This window comes from Porites lutea, chromosome 3 (genome assembly GCF_958299795.1).
Source record: "Porites lutea chromosome 3, jaPorLute2.1, whole genome shotgun sequence".
Lineage (NCBI taxonomy): Eukaryota > Metazoa > Cnidaria > Anthozoa > Scleractinia > Poritidae > Porites > Porites lutea.
This window is the reverse complement of record NC_133203.1, coordinates 38,016,758-38,040,543: the sequence shown is the minus strand read 5'-3', so window position 1 is coordinate 38,040,543 and position 23,786 is coordinate 38,016,758. Positions and strand designations below refer to the sequence as shown.

General features: G+C 38.9%; 2 protein-coding genes and 1 pseudogene across 2 annotated transcripts; all 3 read left to right on the top strand.

The window, feature by feature from the left end:
* The first annotated feature begins 187 nt into the window (after positions 1–187).
* On the top strand, positions 188–1,125 carry LOC140932256 (melanocyte-stimulating hormone receptor-like; annotated as a pseudogene).
* Positions 1,126–5,216: 4,091 nt separating this feature from the next.
* Positions 5,217–6,170, top strand: LOC140932255 (melanocyte-stimulating hormone receptor-like). Its single transcript, XM_073381879.1, has one exon. It carries the CDS (start codon positions 5,217–5,219, stop codon positions 6,168–6,170), a length of 954 nt encoding a protein of 317 aa, XP_073237980.1.
* A 14,819-nt stretch (positions 6,171–20,989) lies between these two features.
* On the top strand, positions 20,990–21,984 carry LOC140932254 (melanocyte-stimulating hormone receptor-like). The gene has a single exon (XM_073381878.1). The coding sequence runs from the start codon at positions 20,990–20,992 to the stop codon at positions 21,932–21,934; it is 945 nt and encodes a 314-aa protein (XP_073237979.1). The 3' UTR covers positions 21,935–21,984.
* Positions 21,985–23,786: the final 1,802 nt, after the last annotated feature.

Here is a 23,786-nt window from a genome sequence, read left to right as displayed (position 1 = left end):
CATGGTTTTCTATTGAAAAGCAAGTCAAGTTTATTTAATAGACACGCAGGCTCCCAAAATTAATATAGTGTATAATATACCGCAGATAGCGACAGCATTAATTTGATCATCATAAACCTGGCTAAAAGAAAATTATTCTATAGAAACAGTGGGCCGGTGTACTTTAACAAAGCAGTTAACACGACTAATGGCAAACTTAACTGAATATAAAAACAGCACAAGCTCGACTGAAGTAACAGCATCATGGAATGCTTATTCAACAAGCATGGCAGTTCTTGCAGGTCTCAATATTTTTCTCGCCATCACCGCATCTCTTGGCAACGCTCTGATCCTGATTGCTCTTCATAAAGTGACGTCTGTTTATCCACCAACAAAACTGTTATTTCGATGCCTGGCGGTCACCAATCTTTTAGTTGGACTTATCTCTCAACCACTGTATGTTGTTACTATTCTCTTTCCCCAGTTTACAGCTTGGAATGTGAATGTCGCAATTGCGCGTGCAGACGACTTTTTCTTTTCTCTGCTTCCTGCAGTATCACTCCTTACATCAGCCGCCATCAGTGTGGACAGACTTCTTGCCCTGTTGTTAGGGCTGAGATATAGATACACTGTAACATTAAGGCGAGTTGGGGTAGTAATAGTTTGTTTTTGGGTGATAAGTGCCCTTCCAGGTGTTCTTTGAATATCCAAAACTAGCTAAAAATTGCCTTTTGCTTATTCTGTGCTCTATTAACGCTTTCCTTGCTAGTCTCAGTATTCTCTTACGCGAAGATATTTAAAACCCTTCGTTATCGACAAGTTCAGGTTCATCGCAATACTCAACAAGGACAGCGGCCAAATGGAGGAGGGAATCAACTGAACATAGCTCGATACAAGAGGACAGTGTACAGCATAGCATGGGTGCAGTTAGCTTTACTTATTTGCTATATTCCATACATCTTATTAGGGTTTATAAGGCTGTTTCGTAAACTACCCTTTTCGACCAAATCATATATTACCACAGAATCATTTGTAACTCTCGTTTACTTAAATTCTTCTTTAAATCCAGCGCTTTATTGTTGGAGGATCAGAGATGTGAAACAAGAAGTGAAAAACATGATTTGCAAGATTTTCTGCTGCTTTTAAAGTTAATGACTATAAAAAAAGGAACTGATAAAGTTGACTCATTTTACTGCGGATATCAGAGACTGTATATCTTTTGAGATCCATACAAAGTTAGAAAATATCTCAAGTAATTAAAACAGAAATTAAAGAGGTGATTTGCTGATTCATGTGTCTAGAAAATTGATGATTTTGCGCACACGGTAAAAATGGAATCAAATAAAATTGCCTAATGTTGGCCACTTTTATACCTTATTTTGACTCGTTTTTCTGTAGGCCTTTACTTAAAATCACCTTTTTGATGGTTTACAAAGACAAAAATTGTTGTTTTTTAGTTTTCACAAATAAGGATAAACTTGGAAGATTTCGTTCATCACTGAGAAGGTGGAATAAAACTGGGCAGGTGAGCGATGATATGTCAACAAGGACCCACTAAGGGTACGCTAGCCCTCTTTCTTTACTTCCTAGAACTGATTTGGATCAGGGCTGAGATATAGACACACTATAACATTAAGACTCGTCTCTTTGGTTTTAATCTGTTTTGTTAATTAGTGTCCTAACATCCTTAGAAGCTCTTTATTTTGTGAACTTTACTATTATTTTTGTTGTTATATGAACGTTTTCTTACCTAACCATTTTTCACACTCTTCGTAAGAAGCAAGCTCGAATTCAACGAAATATTCAAGAACGATCAAACGGAAAGGGGAATCAACTGAACCGACAAATTGTAGCTCGATACAAATAAAAACCGTTTACAGGCATAACATGGGTGCAGCTAGCCTTACTTGGTTGCTATGCTCCACTAGCTGTCATTTCAATAACATTCTGTTTAATAGCCGGTTTCAGTTAAATACGGCAACAGCCATTGCTCGGGAATCATTTGTAACTCTCTTTCATTTAAATTACTTCTAAACCTTGCGTTTTACTTTTGGAGGATCAGAGATGTGAGACAAGAAGTAAAGAACACGATCCGCAAGATTTTCTGCTGTTGAGTTTAATGGCTGTAAACGAGCAACATAACAAAGACACAACATATATGAAGTAGTAACATGAAAATTTTAATTTCAAAAAAATGTTTTTGGGATCGTTGAACCCGAAACCATTTCCTAAGCACCTGTTGTTTGGCTTTCATGGGATGTTTGCTTCGAAGCCGGAATAGCATTACCAGTTTGAAGTTAAAAAAAGAAAAATTATAATAAATCCCAGCCCGGGCAAATACTACGGTTAACGGTTAAGAATCCACCCGACGGTTCAGCTGAGAAAAATATCACTTATCAAAGGGGGGTGGGCGGGGGGGGGGAGGTGGGAATTTCATATATCCCATGATGCTTCGCGGCTAATTTCTGTCTTCTCTCCGCGGTGGAAAGAGCGTTCGAGATTTTCGAGGGAGATTTTCAAGGGCCTGAATTTCAAGATGCAGCTCATCCAGGTATCTGATTGATAATGTAAAATGTTTCCAAGGTCATTTCACGCGTTATTGCTCTCGTTTCCGACCCTGTTAAGCCATGCTGTTTTAACTCGCAAGTGAATATTTATTTAGATGACTTTCAATTATCGAAAACTGTCTTTATTCTAGAAAGGTTTTGCCCTAATAAATTATTTAAATCGGCGGACAAGGGGTGCTTGATACTAGTTCCACGCTCCGACCTCTTTCGACCTCTCGATTTTTATGGGTTTGATCGTTTTGGAATATCGTATTTTCTCCCCTTTCTCCGCAAAGATGCAAGGCGAAGGTTTCAACTTCTTTATGCTAAGTCCTGCGAAGATGGGACATTTTTTCTTGAATTCGCTCTTTTTCCGCTGATCAAAACACAAATATTATCTCCGGAGGGTATTATGAGTGTTTAAATTCAATGGTTTATAGTATTAAAGCTTGTTTGTCTCATTATTTTAGGTAAAATTGGTTTCTCATGGTGGCTTCCGGTCGGAAACGCGCTAGGCGAACTTGAAATGTACAGGCCAGCAAATGTCATGGAATAGCATGCCGTAGGATCTCAACCGGCGTATAAAACCTTTAAAGACATTTCAATAAGTCTTTTACGATCCATTGTAAAGAAGAAGTGGGTTTTTTTGTTTTTGTATATATATTTTACCTTTTCTTAATAAAGCTTTTTCTGTTTATGTTTGACGAATGCTTAGCTGGTGTTCTGTTGCGAAAAATGCAGAGATGTCTTTGTTATTTTTTTGTTTGTTGGAGCTATCTCTTCCGTTGAATTTTATCTCCGATAGACGTCACTTTGTACTCTCTCGGTGTTTTCGACTGCATAAGCCGAGCTTGTTGAAGTAAAAGCATGTGCGGTGAACGAACGGTCAGTGAACGGTTGATGTACTGCATCGATGAATTATTGAACTGACAATATGAACACCGCGATCACAAGCAAGCAACGAAGAGAAATATCACAACTAGAATATGTATTTATTTCAGGACAAGTACGTGGAAATCGCTTGTTAATCCATGGAGAGCTGTATCAACGCTCGTTAAAACAGGACGTATTGAAGCAAAGACCTTGCAAGCTTCTAAGAACATTTGCGTGGACTGCCTTGCGATGGTAAGGCTAGTTAACTAATAATCGGCCGCCAAAACACTCTCTTTGACTTAACAAGAGATATATTTGGAATAGTAGAACGAAAATCGTAAATAGATTGACACGGCAAAGGTACAGAAGGTTTTATCAGCAACACAAGTCGATTTCCACCGTAGTTCAATTATCGCGTCCCTGTTGAACTGATAGATCACGTGCGTTTGGAAGCTTGATAACATAGAATGAAGCGATGCATCATGGATATGTGAAATTCCCCCCTTATACCTTATCCATCAATTTTCTGCCAAAGTTGAAACTTTTTAATTTTCACACTGAAAACGTGACTTCCTTTTCAGCTTAAAAGAACACCAACTTGTCATCCAATTAAAAAAATGCATACATTGAATCCGATGAATAAACCTGCAGCCGGATACCCGCGTTTAAGACGCTCAATAGAGAAACTGTTAACCTTTTAATTTCTAAAACAAAAGACTCTTGGACCAATACGGCCCTGTTCACTGGCATGTTTCCGTTTAGCCCAAATAAAGAAGAACCACCACTACTAAAAACACAGAGTTTTAAGAGAACGTAGAGTCGTTAAAATGACAAACTAAATGTATGACAAACGACAGAACTGGTCACCTGGTCACTATGAACCGCTAATTAAGACTATAAACGTTTCAATCCATTTGAAATTGTCCGAATATAAGAAAAACAATAAAGCAGCCTTGGAAGCAAATTACAAACCAAGATATTAAAGAAATAATAACTGCAATGGCTACAAGCTTCATTAAGATTATTATCATCATTATTAAATAGCACTAACGGAAAGAAAATAGGCTTCCTTACGGCTTTCTTGCAGACAGAGACACTGTTATTGGTTATTCTGTCAATAGATCAGAAACACTTGTGAAGGCAAAACCACGACGAAAAACCAGTGAGGGTCAGTCGGACTGGGATCTTTAGTCATGTTTAGTTGGCCAGGATCAGTAAAATTTGGAATACCAAGTTTTAAAATTAAAACAGTTAACTGATCCTTAGGAGTGATAGAAAAGATGAAGAAAGAAAACAATCTTCTTGCCGTAAGGATCGGTTTATTGTTTTAATTTTCTAATTTAGTAAATAGATCACCTGCCCAAGTCTGCCCATATCGTCCATAAGCGACCACATTTATCAAACCAATAAGGTGGTTGTCATAATTCGTTGTTTTATAATCGGACTAAGAGTTCGTGCATTGAACGGCTAACTTAAGACACTTAATCAAACAAATAAATTTTCTCCCAAATTCAACAATCGGCATACTCAGCTTCTTAGATTAGGTTTAGCTCATAGAAAGAACAGAAAAATAAACAGGATACGATAGTAGTTCAAAGACCACTGACCGGTATGTCGTAAAATCATGCAGTTCTAAATGTGACAGTCATCCTGTTTAGCTCAGAACCAATTAAAAATAACCTGTTATCATAATCTCTTTACTTGTAGAAACTGTTTATAAAGGCCTGTGTTGTTTCCAAAAGCAATTACAAAAATTAGAAGGAATTCTTTCCATATATATTAAGCCGAGTGTAGTTCCTTTGCAACAAATGTAAAGACATGGCAAACTCAACTGAGTACGAAAACAGCACAAGTGCGACTGAAGTAACATCATGGAATGCTCGTTCAACGAGTATGGTAATTCTTGTAGGCATCAATATTTTTCTCGCCATCATTGCATCTTTTGGCAACGCTCTAATCCTGATTGCTCTTCATAAAGTGACGTCCGTTTATCCACCAACAAAACTGTTATTTCGATGCCTGGCAGTCACCGATCTCTTAGTTGGACTTATCTCTCAGCCACTGTATGTTACTATTCTCTTTCCCCAGTTCACAACTTGGAATGTGAATGTCGCAATTCCGCGTGCAGACGAGTTTTTCTTTTCTCTGCTCCCTGTAGTATCACTCCTTACATCAGCCGCCATCAGTGTGGACAGACTTCTTGCCCTGTTGTTAGGGCTGAGATATAGATACACTGTAACATTAAAGCGAGTTTGGCTGGTCATACTTTGTTTTTGGCTGATTAGTGCTCTTCGAGCTACAGGTAGCACATGTTCAGTTGAATGTCCAAAACTAGATGAAATAACCAATATGTTGTTCTGTGCTCTATTAACACTTTCCTTGCTAGTCTCAGTATTCTCTTACGCGAAGATATTCAAAACCCTTCGTTATCGACAAGTTCAGGTTCATCGCAATACTCAACAAGGACAGCGGCCAAATGGAGGAGGGAATCAACTGAACATAGCTCGATACAAGAGGACAGTGTACAGCATAGCATGGGTGCAGTTAGCTTTATTTATTTGTTATATTCCATATATCGTAATACGGTTTTTAAGTCTTTTAAGAATTCTTGGTAAACTACCCTTTTCGACCGAAATATCTATTCTTTCGGAATTATTTGTGACTCTCCTTTATTTAAATTCTTCTCTAAACCCAGCGCTTTATTGTTGGAGGATCAAAGATGTGAGACAAGAAGTGAAGAACATGATCTGCAAGATTTTCCGCTGCTTTTGAAATGAATAACTTTTAAAAAAGGAACTGTTAAAGTAAGCTCGTTTTTCTGCAGATATCAGAGCCTGTATATCTTTTGAGACCCATACAAAGTTAGAAAATATCTCCAGTAATCAAAACAGAAATTAAAGGGGATGATTTGTGAACTCATGTGTCTAGAAAATTGATGATTTTCATCTGGTAAAAATGAAATCAAATAAAATTGACTAATGTTGGCAAGTCTTTTCTCTGCTCCCTGCAGTATCACTCCTTACATGAGCCACCATCAGTGTGGACAGACTTCTTGCCCTGTTGTCAGGGCTGAGATATAGACTCACTGTAACATTAAGACGAGTTTGGGTAGTAATAGCTTGTTTTTGGTTGATACTGGTTGCCCTTCAAGGATAGATATATATATATTCCCACAGAATCATTTGTAACTCTCTTTTACTTAGATTCTTCTTTAAACCCAGCGCTTTATTGTTGGAGGATCAGAGATGTGAGACAAGAAGTGAAGAACATCATCCGCAAGATTTTCCGCTGCTTTTAAAATTAAAAACTATAAAAAAGGAACTGCTAAAGTGAGCTCGTTTTGCTGCGGATATCAAAGCCTGTATATATCTTTTAAGACCCATACAAAGTTAGAAAATATCTCAAGTTATACTCTACATGAAAAATTTGTACAATTAGAGCAGTGGTTTTTCAGCTTAATTTGAAATGCCTACATGTAAATATTACAAACCTTTTGCGGGTAGTAGTATAAACTAATAATAGCATGGTTTGTACGTTATATTTGGCATAAATACCACTCGTGATATTTCAAAATTGTCTCTAATTTCACTCGCCTAAAGGCTCGTGATTTTACGTATAACAATTTCGAAATACCACTTGTATTATTTACGAAGACAAAATTGTTGTTTTTCAGTTTTCACACAACACAACCCCCAATCAGGACAAACTTTGAAGGTTTCGTTCATCACTGAGAGGGCGGAAAAAAGCTTGCGAGGTGAGGGATGATATGTCAACAAGGACCCACTAGGGTTACCCTTATCTTCCGCTGTTCAAACTTACAGATCTAGGGACGAGATTTAGGGCATCCATCTGGCCCCAGTTGTTCAAAAGGTGGATAAGTAGTCGGTTTCCCTGATACTTATCCACTGAATAGTGATTTATTCGGTGGATAGCGCTATCCAACGTTTGAACAACCAGGGCCTGGTGAGGGTGGTGGAAACGAATTTTTAACCTGAAAATTGGATATAAGATTTTGTATGCAGTGAACATAGCGCGATACAGAAAGACTGAACAGTCAGTTTAGCATAGCTGTAGTTGGCCTTACTTGTTTGCTTTGCTCCTTATAGCATAGCATGCGCATTGTTTACCCGAAATAGAGGGGTCGATGCTTACTTCATGGCAACTATAATTATCAAGACAGTCCTCTAATGGAAAGCGAGCTTTCTACGACGCTAAGTGGAAGAAATATATACAAAATAATAGGCCTGGCAGCTGGATTATGTAAGTGTATTTGGCGTTCGAAATTTAACAAATGGCCGTTTAACCATTCTTTTGACTCGTTACATTTTATAATTTCCGTTTTCATCAGTCCACTTAATATATAGATTTAGCCAGGGCTAAAAGCGAAGCTCTCGATAATTTTGATAGTTTGCTCAAACTGAATATAAAATCGTATAATGCTAAGGGGCGAGGCAACGAGAACGGTAAAAAACAAACAGCAATAGAGTACTAAAGTGATGACGTCATAAAAATGAAATTTCTGAAATTATGGGATTTGTCAAGATTTTCTGAAAGAACAATGTCCAAGAGGCGTACTTGCCAAAAATGGGCATTTGGGGGCAAATTGTCTCTGAGATCGTAGCCCAGTTATGCTTACAAAACTCCATACAAACCCTTCTAAATTTTTTTTGGGTCGACCCAAAAAAAAATTAGAAGGGTTTGTATGGAGTTTTCTGAGTATAACTGGGCTACGATCTCGGAGACAATTTGCCCCCCCGGCCAAATGCTCATTTTTGGCAAGTAGGCCTCTTGGAAATTGTTCTTTCAGAATATCTTGACAAATCCCATAATTTCAGAAATTTCATTTTTATGACGTCATCACTTTAGTGCTCTATAGGTCTAATTAGCAAACAAGCAACTTTACACGCGCAGCACACCTTTTTTGTACATTTCTTTGCCGTTGTTTTGCACGACTGCAACGTGAAACGTCCAGAAACTTCCTGGTTACATGTTTTAAGTGTCGTGCGTGTTCTTGCTCACATTTTTTTTTTTCACTGTCACTCATTTTCACCCTGGTGGCCGCTAGAATCCCGCCGCTACAAAATTTCACGTTGTTCCTCCAACAAAAAATGTCTCTCTTTGTTTCTTGTCTCTCGCTCTAGCTCCTTTTCTCGTTGAGCCTCGCTGGCCTGTCCCCTACTTTCTCTTTTTCTCTGTCTTTTTTTTCTCGATTTTCCAAATTTGTGGACATGACAGTTAATCTAAGCTTAATACTTACAGCGGTTACCACTGACACGCGCCTTTGAAGGGTTTTTCTGTCTGTTTAAACCTGAGTTTTGGTGGACGTCAATCAACTGTTTCCATGGTTTTCCAAGCGCTCTGACAGAGAAGGCTCCCTCATCGCTGAATGAGGGGCGAATAATTTCGAACGACGACGGCTTTTTAAATTATTTTATTAAGATGAAGGATTACATTGTTAAAACAACGAGGTCTCTGCGAGCTGAGTGAAATAGCCGAAACATTCTCTATAGTTTACGTAACGGTTTTCAGGTTGTTTATTTATTTGATTGTATGAAAACACGGGAGCCGTGGACGAATATGCCACAAAGCTAGAATAAATTCAAAGAAACAAAACTCGGATATCACACCGAAAGGGGAAAAAGTTTCCTCTGAATGGAGGCTGTTTTCGAAAATGAATTTTACTTCTTATCATTCTTCATGTTATCGAATAGAAACCAGAACTAGCAAGAACTCAGACGAGTTGCGAGCGATTGAGAAAGCTTATGTGGCTGTAACTTGTAACTTACAGTGTGTAATTATGTCGATAATTAGAGTTTCCACCGAAAAACACTCAACAAATTGTTTCTCCTCGTAATCTTGACATGAAGCGGTGTCAGATCCTGTAGCAAAATATTGCAAAAACGGCTGAAACGCCGACATATTCTTCCGAGTGCTCAAGAAACGGAGAAAGAATCTTCTCTAGGCTAACGCGTGAAAAACCATGATAACGGTTGATTGACGTCCACCAAAACGCAGGTTTGAACCGAAGAAAAAACCCTTTGAGGGCGCGTGTTAGTGGTAACCGCTGTAAAACAACACGGATACAGAAACATTTTCCGCTTTCCGTTTTCGTCTTTATTGACTCTTTAGTTGTCTCTGCTTCACAAGACGCGGGTGGCCATACGCTTTCCCGCCAAAATAACCTGACATTTGGCATCGGCTTACATGTAGTGGGTGTACGGACGGTCGTTAGTTGTCTCCGCTTCTGCGACTGTTATACATATTAATTAAGGGAAGGCATACGGAAGGCAAGGGAAGGCACCTACGGGGGTTAAGTTTGCTGAAACATGATTTAATTAATTTATTCACAAAGAGAAATGCATACATTCATTCCGATGAATAAAATCCAGGCAGATACACGTGTTTGATTATAGTGAAATTGTATGCCATGTTTAAAACAGAAGACCCTGAGAATCTAGCCTGTTCACAGATCCTCTATTTCAGTCTTCAAAGTCCGTCGAGCCGCGTGATATAAACAGCGGAGGATTTATTGACCGCCAGCGCAAGAGGGTAGGGTAGGGGAAGAAATTTTTCCTTCTCGCGCTCCGTGCTCGCCCTCGCTCGCTTCGCTCTCCCGCTCGCCGATCTTTTCGAAAAGAACTAAAGGAAAAATAGATCAACGGCTGTGTACAGACTACTGAGAACCACACCCTGTTCCAAGGCAAATCCCCTTTTAGCGTCTGATGCGTGCCAAATAAGTGAGTACCACCACTGTTAAAAGCACATTCTTTAATTAAAGACAACCAGGGTTATGGGCTCCTGAGACAACCGCATAAAATAAATACATCACAAAACAACAAAGTTAAATAATCACTCTCTCCTCCGCAGAGGCTCCCGCTGGATATCCCAATAAAAAAAAGCAGTAATCGAAAAAATAGAAAGCGCACGGGGGACGATGGGAGAACAGCACGTTAAATCACAGAGACCTCTTCTCTCTTCCCCCTTCCCATCGTGCCCCGCGTGCTCTATATTTCTTTCTCCCCAGCCCCCCTACGACACAAAGAGGCCTCTGCGGAGGAGAGAGGTTGGTCACTATGAACCGCAAACAAAGAATAAACGTTTCAAGCCATTAAAAATTGTCTTAATATCAGAAAATCAATAAAGCAGTCCTGGAAAAAATATAAGCAAAAATATTTTGATAAAATAACTGTAATAGCAACGGGTTATTATTGGCATTAACGAAGCGAAAGTTGGCTTCCTTGCGTGCAGACAGAGACACAGTTATCAGTAATTCAAGCCATTCAATATCACCTGTCCATATCTACCCATATCGTTTATACACGACAGTATTTATCAACCCAATAAGTTGGTTGTCATTTCGTAGTTTTATATTAAATTCGGGCTGGGGGTTCGTGCATTGAATTTCAAATTACACACAATTTTTCAAACAAAGAAAGTTTTCTTACAAATCCAACAGTCGGTGCGCATACTGAGCTCCTTAGGGACGGACCATTAGAAAAGTTATTGGGGGGGGGGAGGGGAATTTTTGAGCCGCAGGAATTTTTTTTCGTTATCAAATTCCTTGTATGAATTTTTTTTAGGCCGTAGCATGAATATTTTTTAGGGTTAATTGGCGTGCATGAATTTTTTTTCATTCAATTTTGCCTTGCGCGAATATTTTTTTTTCTGTATTTAGCCCAGGACACTCTCCTTGCTACTTGAAGGAATCGATCCAGTTGAATCCCAGCTGAATAAGTGCCATATTAAACAAACCTAACCTTTGAAGTCGTGAAGAACGTTAAATAACAATGACTTCCAAAAAAGCATTAATATTCCAAATTGCACTCGACGTCCATACATCGTGGGCTGGAGATTCGATCGTATAGAGAGTTTAGCGACAGGAATGGTCACTTTTCCATACCCAGATCGCATGCTTACTAGGCTACACTTCCTGTATTTAGCCGCAAGTTTTTGAAACCATCGAAGCCATCTTGAAAATTGCGGTTTGAGTAGTTCCCATCCCTAACCGCGTTACGTGCTCTCGTTTTTTTTATAGGGATACCCAGCGGGAGCCTCTGCGGAGGAGAGAGGTCAACTCCCTTTACAGGCCCGTAGCAAGCATAAAATGCCTGGGGGGTGGGGGCTGAGCGAGTGGCCAACATAAACTCCCCCCTCCCCTCTTCGGTCCCTCGGTTAAAGCCATACTTCTTGGTACATGTCAGACCACTACATTTCAGGGTTTTACCCACAATAAAAGTGTTTCCTGCTTATTTTCGACTTGTTTGGATTTCTTTTTCGGCGGCTCTTGCGAAAACATTGTAATATAAACAATATAAACGCGCAAACACCGAAGTTTTACTCTAGTACAGTAGTATATTTTACACTGGGGGACCTCTTAGGAAACCAATAAAGTTCAAGAGGTCAAGTTCAGGGATTGTCATTGGTGCATTTCGATCCATTTTGCTTCTGACTTTTTTAATGCTTAATAAGCAGATATTTTAAAGCTGTTGGTTGTTTTTGCAGAGCAAAAATACGATTTCGTTCATTTACACAATTCCAAATTGCACAGAAGAACAACAGTACATAATCTTACTATGATCAACAATACTTTAAAACGTTAGCTTCCATTGACAGCTGTCCATTTTAGTAGAAAAATTCCACTTTTGTAGCAGAATTTAATTCAAGTCTGAAAATTTCTGAGGGGGCTCGAGCCCCCCTGCCCCTCCCCCTGCCACGGGCCTGCTTTATAGCGGACACTGTAGGGACCTCGAATTCGTGTCCTCTTTAGCGAGAGTCCGTAATATCGGGAATTTATTTCAGTCAAACACCTCTAATTTGTTTTTGCCGGGGATGTAGCTACTCTCCGTTTTATCGGGGTGTCCGTTATAGCAGTTGGCTGTTGTCATTTTTTCGTGGAGGTAATCTCTTATGTTAGCAAAGGCATGGAAGCGTCCCACTGAGCCTTTGAGTCTCTGGAACTGATTCGGACAAATAGTGATAAATTTCCGACCCTGTTCCAGACAAAAATACAAAAATATCAATCCTGCTCCTGTGCAATTTTGTCCTTATTGCCTAGAATTCATATTCGAATTTGATAAATCGAACTTGGGCGAATGCAAGCGATAATTACCAGTACAACGAAAAATTGCTACTTTGGTTAAGCCTTGAATCTAAAATGGGACAAATATGTGTAACGAGCGGAAGGGCAATTTATGTAGCTGCATACATCAAACATGGCCTCACAAATAGAAACAGAGGCATTTGTGCCGATCGTTTAGGTATTCTACCAGCATTTACACCCTGTTCTGTCCCGGTGGCGGAACGAAGTACATTGGGAGCCATTTCCGCTAACGTGTTCTTCAAGGTATCAAATTATGTTTGTGATGGTGTTGAGTGCATTGTAGCCGGGCTATACTGTTGAGAAGGCAGTCTTTTTCTGCGTAGAACAGTGCATCTAAGAAGGATGGGTAGAAAACAGAGATCGAAGACCCAAAAACAAGGAAACCGCCTCCCTCAAAATCACTGTCTCAGTCTCTGGATCAGTGTCTTCCTTTTCTACAACCCAATTCCCCCTTACCTCCCCCTACGTAAAGTAGAAAAAAATAGAAAAGGTTGACAATTGTTTTTTTTTTTTTTTTATCCCATATAAAAGCATACATTAAATTCATTAAAATCTCTGAGCATTTTCGTTAGAGGTCCCTTGCTGTATTACATAATATTTCACTATGAAAATGTTAACAAATATTTGTGGCGTAACAGGAATTTATTCACTTTTAAAACTTACATAGTACTCACACATATATAGACGTAGGCAATTACACTGCCTTTATCATTTAATTTAACTGCATCAATGGAGTAAAAAGTTACAGAAAATATAAAAGCAATTAGCCGGCCCCAGTTTTCGGTATACAACTGGGGCACCAACCCAATGACTGTTTCTTTTTCTTTCTTCCTTTCTTTCCTTTTCCTTTTTTTCGAAAGCTTGTTTTCAGCTGCGTAGAGTTCGTTTAAGGCTCTACGAATACATTCTAGCCAAGCTATTTAAGAGTGTATATTTGTTCGGTCATCCCAGGACAAAAACTTAAACCTTTTCGAATTTTTTGGCGTATTTCTACCATTTCCCTAAAATACGTAGATGCTATTCATGCATGAAACGGTCAAGAATATCAGATTACCGCCACTATTACGAATAATATAGCCAAATGTTGGAAGAAAGCTTGAAGTGAAATTCTAATTAAATTCCAAAAATCGTCGGCGAGTGAACAGAAAACATCAGAAAATCTTAGATAAATTGAACAAGACACCTAGAAATTTCTAGCTTTTTTTTTTTTTTTTCAGATACGGCGATGACTTCTGCGCAAAATTGTTTCTTCATGGAGCAGTACTATATACAGAAAGCTGTCGTTGAGTTCCCCTAATATAAGATGGTGTAAATTTAAGGCCACATTGAGAAATCAAACGTGTAAATATGATGGCCAATTTACATTTATCTGAAAATAACCATGACTTTTTCTGTAGGTATGCAAAAACTCATTTAGGAAATAGACATTTTGGGGGCTTTGAGATGTTGTGTTTTGAATACGTGGATTATATTCACAAACTCCACTTACATATAATCCATTGGCAACTAGGGTTCCGCTCTCGGTTTCAACATTAATTTTCCTGGTTTTGTAGAAGGAGCTGATTTTTGATACTCTTATAACTGTTCCTGTTTTGCTGCATAACATTTGATCGCCTACTTTCACATCTTTCGCCGCTTTTGCAATGAAACCTTTGTCCTTTGAATACACGATCATAATATGTGGAGTAGTTACATTCAAAGATGTTACTTTATCTTCGAAATCAAGCTGTACAAAATCGAAGTGTTCGAAAGTGTCCTTCAATAATCTGCATTCGCTTTATTTTTGTGAATGACGGAATGGTGACATCGTCTTCGTTCAGACTTTTAACCACTGAATTCTCGCCAATCGCTCGCAAACTCGCAAACTCGCATACTCGTGAGTATTACCTCTGTTACCTAATGTCATGCGATGACTCCTCGCTTTTTCGATGCGTAACACGGATACAAGCGATAAATTTCTTTCGCAAAGTGAAGTATAATTTACTTAACAAGACCATTTGACGAATATTTCTCGTTATATGCTTTATTCATATTTGGTTAGCTCATTCAGGCTACATGCCAGGAGTTTGATGACAATGTTTGTGTGCTATAATTATGCTGATACGTTTTTGCACCTTTATATTGAAACTAATGTAAGCCAAACGTTTGTTGACTCTAGCAAAACACTCTTCTATTATGGAGGAACTTTTAACGTCTTTCGGGTCCCTAATATGGTGTCAAATTTTTAGGGGAAACAAAGCTTGATTTTTGGCCAAACAGACTATAGCTTTTTTGTCTTTGAAGAGAGCGCGAGGCAAACGTCCGTGAGTACAGTGTAAGCCAGTGATTCTTTAGGTAGAGCTAACAAACATAGGCTGCACTTTAGGTGGCACACCCATGAGTGCAGTGTAACCCAGTGATTCTTTAGGTAGAGCTAACAAACATAGGCTGCACTTTAGGTGGCACACCCATGGGTGCAGTGTAAGCCAGTGATTCTTTAGGTAGAGCTAACAAACATAGGCTGCACTTTAGGTGGCACACCCATGGGTGCAGTGTAAGCCAGTGATTCTTTAGGTAGAGCTAACAAACATAGGCTGCACTTTAGGTGGCACACCCATGGGTGCAGTGTAAGCCAGTGATTCTTTAGGTAGAGCTAACAAACATAGGCTGCACTTTAGGTGGCACACCCATAAGTGCAGTGTAACCCAGTGATTCTTTAGGTAGAGCTAACAAACATAGGCTGCACTTTAGGTGGCACACCCATGGGTGCAGTGTAAGCCAGTGATTCTTTAGGTAGAGCTAACAAACATAGGCTGCACTTTAGGTGGCACACCCATGGGTGCAGTGTAACCCAGTGATTCTTTAGGTAGAGCTAACAAACATAGGCTGCACTTTAGGTGGCACACCCATGGGTACAGTGTAACCAAGTGATTCTTTAGGTAGAGGTAACAAACATGGGCTGCACTTTAGGTGGCACACCCATGGGTGCAGTGTAACCCAGTGATTCTTTAGGCAGAGCTTACAAACATAGACTATACAGGTGTACATCAGATGGTAACAAGTTTTCCAGCTAAAACTTTGTAATAAAGTGCTACACCATGGCATTTCGACTATTTCATTATCGCGCTTGTTTTGACGCACAATTGATAGTCAGGAGAAGTCGTATTGTCTAAAACCATAGCAAAAGAAAAATTTACACACATCACAGCGTTAAGGTAAGGTAATACACGGTATTTCCTTCAGGTACATTTACATTTTCTGTTAGGTTATAAGCGATTAAATCGCATGCAGCGACGAACAAAACGCGAAGCCATCAGATATTCTAGAACCGTGTTATTTACAGTGCTGTGCATTATTATTGCTTAACTAATTAACTACGCGCTGATGGAAATAAGTCTCGGCCGCTTTAAATTTTGAAACAATTCACTGGTACTGTATAGTCATAATATTGGAGCGGAAAGTTAATGTAGAAGATATTACGGCAATGAGGCTCCCGAGGTCCGTTCTGGAAATCACAACTACATGTAGGATGAAATGTATTCTGCGTGCCGACGTTTCCTTTTCCAGGTTAGGTTAAATAAACCGTACCAACGGTTTGTTTGACAAAGCTCCCGGTTGACGGTTTCTTGGTGTTTTTATTAATTTTTCCGATCCATTTTTTTTTTTCAGCCCTATTTTCGCTGCTTTTGCGATACAAACTAAATTCATTTTTAGTTGTGATCGTTTTACACTGCTTAATCATGACGGCTTTGGAAGAAACTGAATATATTGCGCTTCGCGATTTCGCAAAATCGCTCCGGGAATTAAAAAATATTTTCTTCCAAAAAAGCGTTTTCACGCTTCTTTCTCTAGTCAATTATCTCGTTTGTCTCGTTTTCTAAAGGTCCTTGAGAACAGAATAAGACAATATTTTATTACCTACAACCTAAAAACCTGATTTTTGACCAGATCGAAACAAAACTGACCTCTGAAATGGAAGAAGAAAAGCCTTTTATTTTGCAGGCTTCGGCCTGCCGACGCGATCGTGTCTGTTTTGCTTTCATATGATGACATTTTCCTGACAGAAGGGTGTCGGGAGAAACACCTCGCACTGATCATACGTGACAAAATCCGCCGCGCCTAAGCTAATGAAGAAAAGTCTCCTCGAAAGCTCCATACAATTCCTTATAACAAAATTATAAGGAATTGTATGGAGCTCTCCGGGATACTTACAGTGCAATCACTTTGTGTCTTCTCATTGCGTTGCGCTCTGTACTCTTTTAAACTCTTCCGTTGGTATTAGCTAATTAAAATAACAAAAGGTATTTACGTGAAACAGAACGAATTTTGATGCCATTAGCTGTAAGTTGCCTAATCTTCCTTTTTGTGTGTTATTTCATTGGTTCCACTTGAAAGTGCTGAGTCGATTGCCTTATGTTGCACATGCAAATGTTTTCTCCGTGCCATTTGATTGGTTCCAACGTTGGAATCACGTGAAAGTGCTAAGTTAAGTTTATCGAAGAGTAACAGCGAAGAAGAGTAATATTTATATATATACCGAGTTGTCATATTCGTGTCTACATTAGAGTATATAGGTAAGCTGTGATACGTATTTCCAAACTGCAATTATAGTTATCAGGCTTCAGACCGACGACCCGTTTTCGCTTTTATATAAGCCGAGGGGTGCAAACTACCAAGTATCATGTAAAAAATATTTTATGCTTGCGGTGAAACTCAGAAAACTCTTATGCATGCGTTATTGACCAAGCGTGAGGTGAAAATGGCTAGATATTGGTCGAAAAAAAAAAAAACAGAACAAGGCCATAATTAGTCATCTTTGACCGAATAAGCTCGCCGTCGGTTGATAAACGATTTATTTATCATATGGCCAAAACTAAATGTTTTTTGGTGGAACAAAACTGGCGTTCCCGAGCAGGTAAGATCTCAGGCCCTTCTCGCCAGCTCAGGTAGTCAATCAAAGCAAAGGATTCTCGTCATCTTGCCCGCTCAAGGAGCCATCCGTATGACAAGGAACGTTATTGTGCATCCAGGAAAAAAGCCAATCAGGCGTGAGAAAAAAAACGGAAAAAGCAACAGTAATTAGTTCATGATTAGTTTTTGAAGTTTGCTTGCATGTCCTGAACTTATTGTGATTGGTCACTACACAATTGACCTGTTAGAATCAAGTGTTCACGGTCTTTTGCAATCGCACGGTAATGTACCTGTCTGCTTGTTTGATTTGAAGAAAATATATGGGCCGTAAGGACGGGCAATTATGCTTATAATCATAATTATAACAAAATTCTCAAATCTGATTGGCTATCATCTGCCTGATATCAGCCTTTATAGGACAGTTTAATAGGACAGAACGCGCCATCACTCGCGCGCTTAAATGGCTTTTTTTACAGCTAGCAGAAACATCTTGGAATTTCTTGTGTTTGATTTAAAAAAGAGCCTTATTTTATACGTCACAAATTTTGTTAAAGTTATGATTAATTGGCGACAGAACTTTGTGTCGTCCAATTCGGTCTGTGATCATACTCGTCATTAAACAAATCGGACTCCCGCCACGCGGTTGTTAATCACTCGTAATTACAGACCGAATTGGACTCCACTCAGTCCTGATACCATTAAAAATCTAAAATCTGGGCCAGGGGTGCTAACCAGTTGAGAGAAAAATCCGGTTGGTGTAAGTTCAAACGTCTAATATGATCCCGAAGCCTTCTGGTCATATTTCTATATTTAGTTTGGCTTCCTTCGGTTCTCGCATCTCTTCTGGGAATTAGAAAGCCTTGTAATTGGCGTGTAATTCAAAAAAAACATAAACAGTTATTTGTACATGTACAACTTGCTCTTCGTCTTTGCTAGAAATCACGAAAAGTAAAAATCGAAAAGTATCGGAGACCTTACAGAGATGCCGTGCTTGCTGTAGTCGCGTTTGAACTGTTTTCATACTGGCTCTTTTGAAATAGTCATTTTGCCGCACGGCAAAACATGTAGTCTAAAAAGGTGTCAGTGACAGCTGGATTAACTATAAAACTTCGTTTGTTTGATCGAATGTCTACGCAAAGAGAGGCTAAATTAGCAACACTCAATGACTACTACCTCAGTTGTGTAAATGATCATATAAAATACTGCGGTTTATATTAGAGACGCATGTGGGCAGGTGATATTAATTGTTAAGTGGCTTGAATTTTTTAAAAATTTCTCGTTTTCTGCAAACAAGGAAGCCGGCTATTTTACTCGATCGTGTCACAAATGATAATTATTATAGCTGAAATGCATAACAATTGCAGTCATTTGTTAAATATCTTCGAATGCCTTCAAGACTGTTTGATTGGTTTTTTCATATTCGGACAAACTAATACATTCTTAATTTGTTCTAATATTCCATGCGGCTCATAGGGACCATCCAGTTATACGTATGCATTTGTTCCAAGTGTTGAATTATGAAGCAATGAATGTGTACCTCAGGGATCAACCCTTGGGCTACTATTATTTCTTCTTCACATAAATGATCTTGCTAACTCTTTAGATATGCTTTCCTTTCGACTTTTTGCTAATGATGCTAATATCTTCTATGCCACGATCTTGGGGCAGTTATGAACTCAGAACTTCAGAAAGTAATTAACTATTGCAATCTTAATAAGTTGTCTTTTAACAGGAAGAAAACAAACTTTATGATAATGAGACGGAATCCACCAGGAAATTGAGTAATTTTAATTTTCAGTGGACAGAAACCTTATACCAGAGCAATTTAAAGCATATTGCATTTCTTTACATTTTTCAAGGGCTAAATATGTAATTAGTCATCTGTAATAACACTAAAGAAAATTTCTCACGGAAGTCAGAGAGAATGAATGTCGAGTTTCACAAGAATTGTGAAAACGCAGGTAAAATTCTGGAAATTTCATGAGTAAGATGTAATTTTGTGAAATTTGACATTTATTTTCTCGGGCTCCTATAAGAAATTTTCTTTGATGTTACTACAGATGACTAATCGCATCTTTAGCCCTTGAAAAATGCAAAAAAATAATGCAACATGCTTTACAGACTTTGTATGGGGTAAAAATACGATCTTAAAATTTATAGGAAATACTTAATAAAGGTCAATGACACTTACTCTCCGAATTATTTTTTGTGATTATTTTCTCAAATTCACCCCCGCCCCCTCCCCCCCCCCCCCCCCCCCCTTACAATATAATACACAAGGTAGGAGGCATGAGATGGCATCTCGGCGGCCATGCTCCCTTTCGAACACAACTTTTTCCACGAATGATAAATAAACATGCTATAGAAACCAATGAAGCTTTCCCGGCTAGGGAAACGAATCCAGCAGACGTTGACAAACTCGAAGGATATAATCCAAGAAGGCCGAAAGTGGCCGGGCCAGATCAACGCGCGGCCAAGCCAATGAGGCCTGGGCACTGTACAAATCAAATCGATTCATGGGATGCTTCCCGTTCCCTTTCTAGGAACCGATACAGTTAGCCTCTCCTGTTGGAAATACATTTGCACAAGAGCTATTGTTCATTTGAGCCAATCTCAGTCGCTAGAGCGCTTGACTGAAGAGAGGAGGTTCGGGTTCGATTCTCGATTGGATACTAAGGGTCTTAAAAAACTCTGAGCAGGCCTGAGACTGCTCAGAGTTTTTATTAAATCAACCCTTTGCTGTAGCGCCAGCCCTGCATTCAGTTTTGTTTTAAGTTACTCCCTTTGCACTGCGTGCAAGCTACTAGACCTTCGCGTGGCTCGGATGACCACTCAAACTGGCTGTCCCGTCTCAAGTCGGAGAGGTAAAAATAGTGTCCCCAATTAGTACTTTCACTGTCAAATACATTGACGCTCCAATAAAATTTAAAAGATCATTTTTAAAAAAATGCGAGTTGCCAGGACGTGAAAATGGCGGGAAAGCGAAAAATTGTCGAGTCCTACGTCAAGCCCTGGCTCTAGTCATCCTCAAGCGAACTGTTTTCGTGTTTACCGAAAGTTGATCACGTGATCAACTACTAATGCAAAAGACCTATTATGGCACTTAAGGTTACTATCGCTACCCTCTCGGCTATCTTACCATTCAGGCTGTCAAGCCATAGTTTCAATTTTCTCTAGTAAATAAGTGTAGATCGCTGTTTTCATTTTTGACTTTCATTAGGTCAACGAAACACCCCGATAAATAAACACAAAATAACTATATAATACCTTCTACGATCTTGGTCAAGAAAAGAAAGCTTAAAAAAATAGAATGAAATAACCGCTGAATACCGGTGTATCCTTGAAATGTTTTTTGAAATCTTCATAGTGGTTTCAAATTTACAAGTGGATGTTGAGAATATCTGAAAAAAAAAACATGGTTTTCTATTGAAAAGCAAGTCAAGTTTGTTTAATAGACACGCAGGCTCCCAAAATTAATATAGTGTATAATATACCGCAGATAGCGACAGCATTAATTTGATCATCATAAACCTGGCTAAAAGAAAATTATTCTATAGAAACAGTGGGCCGGTGTACTTTAACAAAGCAGTTAACACGACTAATGGCAAACTTAACTGAATATAAAAACAGCACAAGCTCGACTGAAGTAACAGCATCATGGAATGCTTATTCAACAAGCATGGCAGTTCTTGCAGGTCTCAATATTTTTCTCGCCATCACCGCATCTCTTGGCAACGCTCTGATCCTGATTGCTCTTCATAAAGTGACGTCTATTTATCCACCAACAAAACTGTTATTTCGATGCCTGGCAGTCACCGATCTATTAGTTGGTCTCCACACTCAACCTATTTACGTAAAGACTCTTATTTCTTCAATAACAAAGAGCCGCGCGGATCGCATTCTTGCCCTTGAGCAATATCGAGGGTTTTGGAGTGGTTTGTTGCCTCTAGTATCGGTTCTTACATTGTCCGCTATAAGTGTGGACAGACTTCTTGCCCTATCATTAGGGCTGAGATATAGACACACTGTAACCTTAAGGCGCGTTTGGGGGGTCATAGTCGGTGTGTGGTTTCTAAGTGCCCTAACTTACACAGGGGTTATATTCTTTGTTAATAAGATAGCATATTTCTTTACTAGAGGGACCTTCATTTTCTTAGTGATAATTTCTGTGGTTATTTCAGCGTTCTCTTACATAAAAATCTTTGTCTCTCTTCGTCGTCAGCAAGCTCAAATTCAACAAGAACAACCATACGGAGCACGCCAGAATCAACTAATTATAGCGCGATACAAGAAGACGGTGTACGCCATAGCATGGGTGCAGTTTGCTTTACTTATTTGCTATGCTCCATACGGCATTGCATTGTTAATAGGTCTGGCTATTAACATACCCCATTCTTCCACCGAAATGGAAGTCGCTTGGCGAGCATTATTAACTCTCCTATTTTCGAACTCTTCTTTCAACCCAGTACTTTATTGTTGGAAGATTAGAGATGTGCGACAAGAAGTGAAGAACATTTCCCACAAAGTTTGCTGTTGCTCTTATTAAAAGTTTAGGGTTACGAGGCTGTTATCCTCTTCGATCTGTATAATTCTTTGCATCATACTCATTCTCATTGAATAATTGTTGAATATTTTACCGTGATCATTCAATAATTGTATAACATTTTACCGTGATCATAATTACCCCCAATAAAGTAGTAGTCATTCAGGAGCTCCTCAGAGCTAATGTGGCTTAATGTATTCATTGAATTGCTCAGCCATTTATTACAACAAAGGAAGTTGTATAGTAACTCAAAACGTCAAACCTCTTTTAGGGTGCATGTTTTTAGACCAATGACTATTTCAAAAGTGCTTGAAAACAGTACAAACGCGACTGGATCGAATAAACACGGAATCTCTTTTAATAAATAAAGGTTTTTGTCATGATTTTTCAACACTGAAAACGTGACTTCCTTTTCAGCTTAGAGGAAGACCTAATCATTATCTAATTTCAAGTCACTGTTTATACTGCCCTGAGTTGTTTTTTTTAAACACTGACCCGGTCTGAACAAAAAACTTTATCACCATCATATTCAACGTAACAAAACTGCATTCTTGGCTAACCCTGATTACACACTGTTTTGTGAAACTATATTCCGATAGGAATGAAATTTGACATTTCAGTCAGAATCATTTGCATGGAAAAGAATCGTATTGCAGCTGACAGGAAAAATTATAGATTTGTTTTTTGATGTTTTGCGAATCCTCAGACAGCTTCTGCATAAGAGGGCCAATATGGTAAAAGACGTTTCTCCGAAGAAAACGAGTATAACTGCTCTAAAACCCTCTTTAACAAACACCGGATCACAGAGCAGGCAATTGCAACCAATTAATAGTTTTTATCAATGTAAATTTTTCCAAACCTATTCAAAAGACTCTAGACGAGGGATTAATTTGTTTGACTTTTAGTCTATGGACTAGCTTTTTGGTCTGTGGCAAATACATGACTAAATTATATCAATTCATATCAATTTCATATTTGCTCTTTCAAACCGTAGTTTGCACCCAACTTATTTTATAATTTATTCACAAAGAGAAATGCATACATTGATTCCGATGAATAAAATCCAGGCAGATACACGTGTTTGATTATAGTGAAATTGTATGCCATGTTTAAAACAGAAGACCCTGAGAATCATACCCTGCTGTTCAAAGGCAAATATGCGTGCTTAATAAGGGAGTACCACCACTGCTGAAAACATATAGCTGAAAGACAACCGCATAAAATAAATACATCACAAAACATGCAACAGAGTTAATTAGTCACCTCTCTTCTCCGCAGAGGCTCCCGCTGGATATCCCAATAAAAAAAGCAGTAATCGAAAAATAGAAAGCGCACGGGGGACGATGGGAGAACAGCGCGTTAAATGACTGAGACCTCTTCTCTCTTTCCCCTTCCCATCGTGCCCCGCGTGCTCTATACTTCTTTCTCCCCAGCCCCCCTACGACACAAAGAGGCCTCTGCGGAGGACAGAGGTTGGTCACTATGAACCGCAAACAAAGAATAAACGTTTCAAGCCATTGAAAATTGTCTTAATATCAGAAAATCAATAAAGCAGTCCTGGAAAAAATATAAGCAAAAATATTTTGATAAAATAACTGCAATGGCAACGGATTATTATTAGCATTAACGAAGCGAAAGTTGGCTTCCTTGCGTGCAGACAGAGACACAGTTATCAGTAATTCAAGCCATTCAATATCACTTGTCCATATCTACCCATATCGTTTATACACGACAGTATTTATCAACCCAATAAGTTGGTTGTCATTTCGTAGTTTTATATTAAATTCGGGCTGGGGGTTCGTGCATTGAATTTCCAATTACACACAATTTTTCAAACAAAGAAAGTTTTCTTATA

Coding starts and splice junctions, on each gene's coding strand:
- LOC140932255 (XM_073381879.1), top strand. CDS start 5,217: ATGGCAAACTCAACTGAGTACGAAAACAGCACAAGTGCGACTGAAGTA.
- LOC140932254 (XM_073381878.1), top strand. CDS start 20,990: ATGGCAAACTTAACTGAATATAAAAACAGCACAAGCTCGACTGAAGTA.